We start from the raw sequence: 11276 nt of genomic DNA on the forward strand, positions 1-11276 counted from the left end.
CTTTCTTCCTCAGAACAGCTGGTAGTTTCGAACTGCTGACCTTAAGGTTTGCAGCCCAATTAGTAATCACTCATCTTTCTTCCTCAGAACAGCTGGTAGTTTCGAACTGCTGACCTTAAGGTTTGCAGCCCAATTAGTAATCACTCATCTTTCTTCCTCGGAACAGCTGGTAGTTTCGAACTGCTGACCTTAAGGTTTGCAGCCCAATTAGTAATCACTCATCTTTCTTCCTCAGAACAGCTGGTAGTTTCGAACTGCTGACCTTAAGGTTTGTAGCCCAATTGGTAACCACTCATCTTTCTTCTTCGGAACAGCTGGCAGTTTCGAACTGCTGACCTTAAGGTTTGCAGACCAATTACTAATCATTACACTACCAGAGTGTAGACACAAGTTAATATGGGTTCCAGGGCAAACAGTGTACAACTAGAGGGAGGTTAGCAGAACTAAGATGAAGGTAGTGGGAGATGGAGAGAGAAAAGTAATAGTTAAAGTGAAACGAGGTAAATACTGTTAAGTGTTGGTCATAGAGGAGACTGAAACTATGTAGTGAGCAATGTATTAGATTTGTTGAATGCAAAACTGATTATCTGCTCTGTAAACCTCCCCTCAATTCACAATAAAAAATTGAAAGAAAGAAGAAAAAAAAAGATCTGTGTACTTGAAAAGACAATAGCTTTAAATTGACTTTGAGTCCCAATTTAGCTAATATAACCTGAATACTCTTTCTCATCTGTAATAAAGTTGCAATAGTTGAAGGGAATGAAGGTAAATACTGTTGATGGTTGATTCTTGGAGGAAATTGCAGTCATTGTAGTTGGGCAAAGTGTATGATTAGATGAATGCAGGGCTGATGTTCTGTTCTGTAAACCTTCACTAAATTCACAATAAAAGTGTGAAAACAAAAACACTTAATCTATCTAAAAACTGTTCTTTTATGTGGGGCAGCATCCTAAATTTGTTGTAATGCTTCAATGATTTGGGAAGATGTCCACTTGAGTTTAAAATTTTGACATTAGCCCTGACCTCAAAATAGTTTTTTTTTTTCTCATGGCACAAAAACTATCCTTTTTTTTGAAAGCAGAGTAACAAGACTAAGATGAGTGTTGTATTACAGAGAGAACTTGTCTGTAACCATCCACTGACCACAGAGACATGTTTAAACACATCTTGTTTTGACCAAATCCATGCATGTATAAACTGGTGGTGGCTCAGTAGTAGAATCCTTGCCTTCCACCCAGGAGACCTTGGTTTGATTTCCAGCCAATCTCATGCACAGCCACCACCTTATGCCCAGCCACCACCCACCTGTCCATGGAAGCTTGTGTGTTGCTGTGATGCTGAACAGGTTTCGGCAGAGCTTCTAGATTGAGACAGACTAGGAAGAAAGATCTGGTAATCTACTTCTGAAAAAAATCAGTCAGTAAAAATCCTATAGAACACAACAAAATATTTGGGAGTACTGGTGTGGTGCTGTGGGATAAATACTGGACTGCTATCTGCAAGTTTAGTCGTTCAAACCCACCAACAGCTCCACACCAGGATTCCCAAGCTATCTCTTTTTGTTAAGTGCTGTGGAGTCAGTTCCAACTCATAGCGACCTTATATAGGGTTTCCTAGGAGTGGCTGGTGAATTTGAAGCACCCATCTTGCGGTTCAAACCGACCTTTCGATCCAGTGCTAAGGTCCAGCTCTTATCCTACAGCGCCACACCACGCTACCTCTTGTTGTTAAGTGCCATCTAGTCGGTTTCGACCCAAAGTGACCCAGTATCGGTTTCCGTGGAGCAGCTGGCGAGCTTTTACCGCCAACCTTGCAGACAAGCCCATTAACCCACAGCGCCACATCAGGAGTCCACGCTACCTCTAGATTCGAAAAAATGACTTCAAGGGGTTCTCTATTTATTTATTAAGCACTACTTAGAGTTATGAGTCAGAACGGACTCAATGGCACAGCAACAACAAAAACAACATGCGTTATTTGGACTCCTGGTGTGGTGCTGTTGGATAATGCAGGTTCGCCCTGAGTCGGAACTGACTGGAAGGCACTTAACAAAATGTTGTTGTTGTTGTTAAGTGTCGTGGTTCTGACTCCGAGCGACTCTGTATAGGGTTTCCAAGAAGCGACTGGTAGTTTGAATCCCTAGCCTTGCAGTTCTAGCCGACCTAGTGGTCAACTGCTTATCCTACAGAACCACACCAGAACAACAATTGTTGTTAGTGCCATCGAGTCGGTTCCGACCCATAGCGACCCTGTACAGGGTTTCTGAGGCTGTAAATCTTTACGGGAGCAGAAAGCCTCATCTTTCTCCCGCGGAACTGCTGGTAGTTTCGAACTGCTGACTGTGAGGCTACCAAGAAGCGTTATTTATAGTCTGAAACTACATTTCCCAGTAAGCCCTTTATCTTGACTCGCGGTAAAGAAAATTACAATTCCGTACTTTTTTTTTTCCTTTAAATATCGCGAGACTCCACAGATTCTCATTGAAGTGTCCCAAGGAAAGCCATTTTGTTTTTCAGGGTTCCTTGCAAGGGTACCGGACGTGAATTGTCTCTATCCACCCACTGTAGTTGCCGCAGTTCTGTTTACTTCTTCGCGATGTTTCCCTTGGCCAAAAACGCACTAAGTCGTCTTCAAGGTGAGCAAAAATTGTGAGGAAATCATTTTCAGCAGCTTTATATCCATACCTCCTCCTGATCTCTCGTGCCCTTTCCCTCCACCAACATCTTTGCTTTCTAATTCTCAAATGCTGTGCCTCCTCTCCTGCTTCCCGCACTCCGCAAGTAATTGGGACGGTGCCCTTAGAATTGACCTTGTTAAGTGCCGTTGAGTTGGTTCCGACTCATAGGATTCTACAGTGTTTCCGAGAAGCGGCTGGTGGGTTTGAACAACTGACCTTACAGTGCTTAACTTACAGCGACACATCAGCATTGGCCTTATAACCGCGTTTTTACTTTGGTTACCAACTGTCTGTTACCGGAGACAGTTATAGCCTAAGCGTGCCTACAATTTCAGAGAAAGACGTTCTTGGTGAATACCTCTAGTTTCCAAAGTGATTTCCTGTGAATTTCAGCTCTGGTGGTTCATTTCCTCTTATCCCACATAGAAATTCCTCCCCAATTCTTGTAGCCACTATGCAAGAAAATTAGCTCTTCACGTTGTACAGAATGGCAGTCCTGCAGCTTCTGTTACTTGTGGTTAATTAACTAAACGTTATTGTTGTTGTTAAGTGCCGTTGAGTCGGTTCCGAGGAGGGGCTGGTGAGTTTGAGCCGCCGACCTTTTGGTTCAAACCGACCTTGAAGTCGAGGGCTGGTGGTGGTGGTAGTGTGCCGTGGAGTCGATTCCGACTCATAACGACCCTATATAAGGTTTCCGAGGCTGTAAAGCTTTACGGGAGCTGAAAGCCTCATCTTTCTCCGCTGGATGGCTGGTAGTTTCGAACTGCTAACCTTGAGGTTAGCAGCCCGATTCGTAACCACTACGCTACCAGAGCTTTCGAGGGCTTATTATTGTTGTTGTTGTGAAGTGCCATCGAGTCGATTCCTACCCATAGCGACCCTGTATAGGGTTTCCAAGGAGCCCATAAATCAATCATCACCATTCCCCCCCCCCCCATCGACAAATTAGGAAGGTACAGGGATAGTTTGAGACTAACCTTATACACTAGATTGTAGGAGAGGGGGCACAAAACGACCCTCATTTCTTTCTGTATTTGATTGGCACTGAAAGTGACCTTGAGCGATTATTTTTGTAAGCTTTTTTATAAGTCAAGGTGACCTTGAGCAATTACCTCTTTAGCCACTCCCCACCCCCTTTACTGAGTCATTTAAGGGTATTTGAGTTTTTAATACTTAAACTCCTTTGAAAATAGTCAAAAAATTCACCTGATTGGTTTTTTATATTTCAAAATTGCATTTTCATGATTTCTTTCAATTCAGGCAAACTTCTAAGAATCTCACTTCTTTGTTGAAAAAATAAAAGAAACTAACCTGTTTCCATTGGTGGATTCTGACACAGAACGAACTACTGTTGAGTAGAGCTGGCGCATTTGTTGTTCTTATGTGCTGTAGAGTCGATTCCGACTCAAAGTGACCCTGTACAGACTCAAAGTGACCCTGTACAGGGTTTCCGAGGCTGTAAATCTTTACGGGAGTAGAAAGCCTCATCTTTCTCCCATGGAGCGGCTGGTAGTTTCGAACTGCTGACCTTGAAGTTCGCAGCCCGATTCATAACCACTACGCAACCAAAGCTCCTTTAGAGCTGGCCCATAGGATTTTTTCTTTTGAAGGATTCAACAGTGCCTGATTTTGATTCTCTTGTTCTGGGAGCTTACATCAATTTTTAAGAATTTAAACCAAGGAAAAAAACTTAAGATTTATAAAACTCTTGTGCTTCAAAAAGAAATTTTCTTTTAAAAGGTAGTCATTGATTTGCTTGGGTACAGTGGGCTTGTTTTTGTTAAGTACCATCTAGTGGATTTCAACTCATAGTGATCCTGTTTAGGGTTTCCAAGGAGTGACTGGTGAGCTTGAATCAACAACTTTGTGATTCAAACTGACCTTGCAGTCTGATGCATTAGCCCACAGGGCCATACCAGGACTCCCACAACAAGCTTGTTGATCTGTATTTTGAAGTTTTTTAAGAGTGATTTTTAAAATAGGAAGAAAGGGCTTTAAAAAAAAAAAATCCACTACCCCATTTCAGAATTTAAGCAGAAGGCAGCAGAAATTCTTTACATCCAAATAAAATTATGGCAGCAGTTCAAATATGACCAAAGTAAATGTATTATTTTCTAAACACAGCTAGGACTTTTAGCAAACCTAAAGGAGCTCTGGTAGCGTAGTGGTTACGAATCGGGCTGCGAACCTTAAGGTCAGCAGTTCGAAACTACCAGCCGCACCATGGGAGAAAGATGAGGCTTTCTACTCCTGTAAAGATTTACACCTTCGGAAACCCTGTTACAGGGTTGCTATGGGTCGGACCTGACTCGATGGCACTTAACAACAACAATACACTAAGTTAAATCTGACTGCTTTTTAAAAAAAGAAAGTCCCCAAAATTGAAATAAGGCCTTTTGAGATTTTTATCACTGAAGGTAAATCTTAATGCTCTTAAATTTACAATACAGTAACTGAAATACCCAATCCTAGTTCTCTAAAACACATGTTGTTGTTGTTGTCAAGTGCCATCGAGTCGGTTCCCACCCATAGTGACCCTGTATAGAGTTTCTGAAGAGCAGCTGGCTTGAACTTGAACTGCTGACCTTGTGGTTCAAACAGTTCTGCAGTCCAGCACATTAACCCACAGCGCCACACCAGGACTCTAAAAAACACACATTGCAAACATACAAATAGGTATTCTCACCATGTATCAGTTCATAGTGTGGTTTGGAAATGGGGAGAATGTTGTTGACAACCGGATAGTCCAGATCATTAAACCACCCTTAAATTGCAAGTCAGCAGGTGTTTCTTTGCAGTTAGCTTTCGCAAAATTCATACAAAATAGTGATTAACAATGATCTTCTTGTTAAAGTTTCTGTACTAGAATGTAGAAAAACTGAGGTACACAAATATTGAAAAGTTAAAAATTACTTAATTTTTTATTCTTGGTACCACTACCACAATTTATAGGGCATCATCACTGGACTATGAAACAAATGGTCAGCAGTTTAAACCTACCAGCTGCTCCTTAGAAACCCTATACAGTGTTGCTATGTGTTGGAATCAATTTGCTGGTACTTCATAACAACGCAAGTAAAAAGACAAAGTATAACAGATAAAAGACCTCAGTAATGTACATGTAATTGACACTACATTGCATTAATCAGTAGTTGCACTCTGCAAACTGTGGCTCTGACAATCCTGAACCTTCAAGAAGGATTTCCTGTTTAAGCTGCAGTAACTTTTCTGACTCTGGATCATCGTTCCTTCTGTGGCAGATTTTATAGCTAATGCATTTGTCTTAAAGTAACTACAGCTTTCCTGACAACTCCTTGCTCTCTTTCCTGTAGCCCCTTTTTGCTGAATTTTTAAAACCTGCTACCATATCCACCACTTCACCACCAGTTCCATAACCATCACCATAAGGACTGACTGCGCTTCTTCCACTAACGCTGCCCCCTTTGATGGGCCCATGATTTGATTGTTGATGTCCACTATAATGTCCAAAACCATAGTTCCTACCACCGCCATAGTTGGGTGGTGGTGGTTATGTGCTGTAGAGTCGGTTCCGACTCATAGTGACCCCGTACAGGGTTTCCAAGGCTGTCAATTTTTACGGGAGCAGAAGGCCTCATCTTTCTCCTGTGGAACAGCTGGTAGTTTCGAACTGCTAACCTTAAGGTTCACAGCCTGATTCATAACCACTACAGTACCAGAGCCATAGTTAGTTAATCACTATAAAAATTTCCTTCTTCATTGTAACCACCACCTTGGTTTCTATATCCTGGTCTACCACCACGATAGCTCCCTCTATTACTATAATCACTACCACCTCCATAGTTGCCACCATCACCTCCAAACCCATTATATCTGCCATCAATTCCTCCATAACTACCTCTGCTGCTACCGTCTCCACCACCTCCTCTTCCTCCAAAGTTTGTACCACAGCCAAAGTTCCCTTCACCATCTCCACAGTTTCTCCATGACCTCCTCTCTGATCTAGCAGACTGCATGTCTTGCTTAGAAAGGACCTTTTTCACTTCTCAATTATGCCCATAAATGTAGCATTTCTGAATAATTTTATCAACTGTATCATGATCATCAAAAGTTACAAAAGCAAATCCTCTCTAGATACAGCTCTCTCTAGTCCCACTACACGCCCATCAACCTTATGTGGTTGGGAGCACATTGCTGCATCCACCTCTTTGACACAAGAGTAAGTCACAAAACCAAAGCCGCCCCTGGAACGTTTTGTCTGGGGATCTCTCACCACCACACAGTCTGTGAGTGTGCCCCATTTCTCAAAATATTCTCTAAGACTCTCATCTGTAGTTTCAAAGCTCAGAACACGAATAAACAGTTTTTGCAACTGCTCTGATTCTTTTGGATCATGACCTCCAGTGGCCAGAGTCGGGCTGGGGGCCACTGGGCAGCAGTTTTACCTCCATTTTGAGACCAGACTTGGCCTCTTCCAACTCAAGTTCAATATGAGACTTATAGGAAGTGAGCCCATAGGTTTCCAAAGCTGAAATCTAGGGAAGGAGACTCACGCAGCATAGGTGGTGCATTCTAGTTCCCAACCTTTTGGTTAGCGTTCCAGTACTTTTTAAACTACTGTGTCACCAGACTCCTCAGAAAAGGAATTTTTTTTTAAGTATATGGATTTCACTGCATACTTTAAAATATTCTAGAGCAGAAAATAATTATGAAATGTTCTAAATTTGCTCCTCCTATGTATAACTAAAGTTGAAAACAAAAAATTGTGTCAAGCAATTATGAGAGGAAACCTTCGTCACATAGAAGCCGTTGTGTTCTTAAATACTAGTACATAGGGAGTAGACAACATTTCAGTTTCTCTAACCTACTTTTCATTACATACTTAATGTAAAAGTACCTTTTAGGGCCCTATTTAAAACAATAGGGGTCTGCGTGGATTGGAGAGAAAGCAGAAAAGAAAAAAACCCAGCTGGAAATAATGTATTTCCCAGTTTTGGTCCTTTCTCCATTACTCCAACAACCGGCAAGAGATAGTTTGAAAACAATCTGTATTATATACTTTCCCCTAGAAATGGTAGTAAAAGTAAAGTTGTAATCTTGTCATTCTGTTCAAAAAGCATTATCAGCTTCCCTTACCTAGCCTAATATTCAGGACCCTTGATGATCCTTTCTGATTTAATCCTCTTTACATGTTTATATACCTCATCCATTTACCAAAGTTAATTGGTTTTCCAGTGAACAAAGTTCCAAAGGGTATATAAATATGAAGGGGCTTTGTGGAAAAATACAATTAAAAGATTATGGGATTTTTACATGAATATTTTGAAGGCCCTTTGTACTACTTTGAAGTGAATGCTACATCACCACTGCTTTGTTTTCCTCCCCAACATTTTATTATGAAAGCCTTCAAATATATAGAAAAGCCTGAAGAATTGTATGATGACCATTCACATATCCACCACATACGTTTTACATTTGTTTTATCATTTGCATCTTATTTTTGATGCATTTCAAAGTATTGTAAAGTTAACTTGGCTTTCTTGATTGGTAGTATCATTCATATATGTTGTATTTTCTTGATAATTAACGATATACTTCTGTATCCTTTTATCTTAAGTTCGAAGCATTCAGCAAACAATGGCAAGGCAGAACCATCAGAAACGCGCACCTGATTTCCATGACAAATATGGTAATGCTGTATTAGCTAGTGGAGCTACTTTCTGTGTTGCTGTTTGGACATATGTAAGTACTATTTATAGGTAATTTCTATTTTAGATATATTTTCTTCTCATTTGGACTAGGTATTCAAAATATTTTAACACATTAACATACATTTGTAGTTAGGGATTCTTGAGTCAAGTCACCTACCTACCTAATATACAATTTTTTTTCAACATTCAGCATTCATTTATTAACATTTCCAATTACAAATTGCTCATTGGATCTCAAAGCAGCTCTTTTCAAATTGTATAGCTATCAAAGCATCTTATGTTATATTAAAATCTGCCTCTTTATGTTTAACTCATCTTTCTATTGCAACATAGAAATTCAGATCCCACTTCCATATAACAGCAGTTTCATATTTGAAAATGGCTGTCGTGTTTCCTGAGGCCACCCTTTCTGATTAAGCTTTTCAGTCATTTATAATAATGTGACTTCCAGGATTTTCATCATATTTGGTCACTCAACTGGATACATTTCACTTATCATTTTTCTTCTAAAATTCAGAATTGAGCACAGTATTCTTGATAGATGAGAAGCAAAGTAACTTGCTTTCACTATTTTAGTTTTCACATCTTAGATTTAACAATCTACTTGACAGTTACTTTGCTTGCTGATTAAAAGTAGAGGTTCTGAACTTATAGTAAACATAAAAGTTTTTGTTAATATATATGCTTTCTCCTGCAGAGTAAATGATAGATTCGAAGTACTGACCTTATAGTTACCGGCATAGCTCATAACTATGCTACCAGGACTCCTTTTAATGTGTATAAGTTTAATTTAATAAATAAACTTCAGTAGACCTTTCCTATTCTTATTTTGATCCATTATCCTTGGATTCCGTTATTTCATGAACTTTTAGAAGCCCTCTCATTGAGCAACACTTCTCTTTTAGATTGATTAGGACCGTATTTAGGTTTGAACTACATGGAAGACATTATATTCCAGTTGAGATTCTGTGTGTTTTTAACTTATAGAGAAGAGTACCTTTGTCATTTAAGAAATAGACTCTTAAAAGAGAGTGAATTCTGGTTTAAACATGTATAACTGACAGAATTTTAATTCTTACAGACAGCAACACAAATTGGAATAGAATGGAACCTGTCCCCTGTTGGCAGAGTCACCCCAAAGGAATGGAGAGACAAGTAATCAAAGCAGCTGATGACAAATACTGAATTGTTTCACAATGAACTTGTAATCAATGCCAAGTAAAAAAAGCACCATGTACCCATTAAAACATGACATTATTGAATAAATAAAGTACATTTGAAACTTTTGTTGTAGGTTTTCTTTGCTTCCTATGTAAATGAAACCAGACTTGATCACCACTTAATTAACTTTGTTATATTCTGTAAAAAACCTACTGCTATGGAGTTGACTCATAGTGACCCTGTAGGACAGAGTAGAACCTCTCCTTAGGGTTTCTGGGACTAAATCTTTACAGGATCAGTTACGGGAGCAGACAATTTCATCTTATTCCTGATAGAGCGGCTTGTGGGCTTGAACCATCAATCAGCCTTGTGGTTAGTAGTCCAACGCTTAACCCACTGTGCCATCGGGGTACTGGAAATGCTATGTTAAGTGCCGCCGAGTCAGTTCTGACTCATAGCAACCCTGTATAGGGTTTCCAAGAAGTGACTCGTGGGTTTGAACTGCTGACCCTTCAGTTAGCAGTCCAGTGTTTGTCCTACAGTGCCACACTGTTAAATGCTGTTGAATGGGTTCTGACTCAGTGACCCTGTATAAGATTTTCGAGGAGCACTTTGTGGGTTTGGACCACCAACCTTGCAGTTGCAGGCCAACTTGACCTTGTTGTTCAGTGCATTAACCTGCAGCACTATACCAGACCCAAGGGAAGACTAGTCATATAAAATGAACCCTTAGTATATTTAAAGACTACCTCCTTAACACAGTTATTTAGAGGTTTAGATCTTCATGTTTCAGAAGTTTAAAATGTTCCTTTAAAAAATCTGTCAAAAAAAACCAACCTGTCAAGTATGTGTTTTCCTCAATTGTCTTAACAGTTCCAGTTGCTTTACTGTCATGTATAACAGTGTTTGGTTTTGTGCATTATTCTGAGTTCGCAGCCAGAAGAGCTCACTGGGAGAGCTGGTCCTCTGTTCTTGTAAAAATTTAAACCTAGGAAAATATGGGACAGTTCTATAGGGTCCTATAAGTTGCAGTAAGTTTACTTTATGGCATCTAACAAGAACAAAACTGTGTTGATAGTGTTGAAGTAAGCAGAAAATAAAACTTTAGGAGTCCTGGTATGGCACCCTAGGATAAGCAGTGGACTTCATTCAAGGTTGTTTTGAACTCACCAGTCACTCCTGGGAAACACAATACCAAGTCACTATGAGTTGGAACCAATTCAACACACAACAACCACTTAAATTGGCTAAACTTGATAAGTGTTACCAAGTCTGTTCAACTCAGTTGCCCTGTATGTTGTTAAGTGCCGTGGAGTCAGTTCCAACTCATAGCGACCCTGCACAGGGTTTCCAAGGCTATAAATCTTTACGGGAGCAGAACGCCTCATCTTTCTCCCGCGGAACTGCTGGTAGTTTCGAACTGCTGACCTTGCGGTTCACAGCCCGATTCGTAACCTCTATGCTACCAGAGCCCTGTATAAGGTTTCCAAAAGCTAAATTTTTGCAGGAGCAGAAAGCCTCATCTTTTTACTGCAGAGCAGCTGGTGAGCTTGAACTACTGACCTTGTGCTTAGCAGTCCAGTGCTTATTCTGTAGTGCCATCAGGGCTCCTTATACTTAACCAGACAAGTAAATGTTTTTTGCTTACCTATCTATATATTACATGAAATACTAGTATGCTCAACAATGTCCTAGTTTCTCATTAAATTTTACATTAAAGTCAATAATGAATAGGAAAATTAATTTGA

General features: G+C 40.0%; 1 protein-coding gene across 2 annotated transcripts; it reads left to right on the plus strand.

The window, feature by feature from the left end:
• The first annotated feature begins 2531 nt into the window (after positions 1-2531).
• LOC102834908 (cytochrome c oxidase subunit 7B, mitochondrial-like) lies at positions 2532-9526 on the plus strand. 2 transcript variants are annotated; one of them, XM_006873739.1, is made up of 3 exons: positions 2532-2635; positions 8274-8402; positions 9453-9526. In XM_006873739.1, exons 1-3 carry the CDS (start codon positions 2596-2598, stop codon positions 9524-9526), a joined length of 243 nt encoding a protein of 80 aa, XP_006873801.1. In that variant the 5' UTR covers positions 2532-2595. The 2 variants fall into 2 exon arrangements, with proteins under 2 accessions (XP_006873801.1, XP_006873802.1); XM_006873740.1 differs by having other exon boundaries at positions 2596-2635; positions 8274-8398; positions 9449-9526.
• Positions 9527-11276: the final 1750 nt, after the last annotated feature.

Source organism: Chrysochloris asiatica, unplaced genomic scaffold (genome assembly GCF_000296735.1).
Source record: "Chrysochloris asiatica unplaced genomic scaffold, ChrAsi1.0 scaffold00252, whole genome shotgun sequence".
NCBI classification, from domain to species: Eukaryota; Metazoa; Chordata; class Mammalia; order Afrosoricida; family Chrysochloridae; genus Chrysochloris; species Chrysochloris asiatica.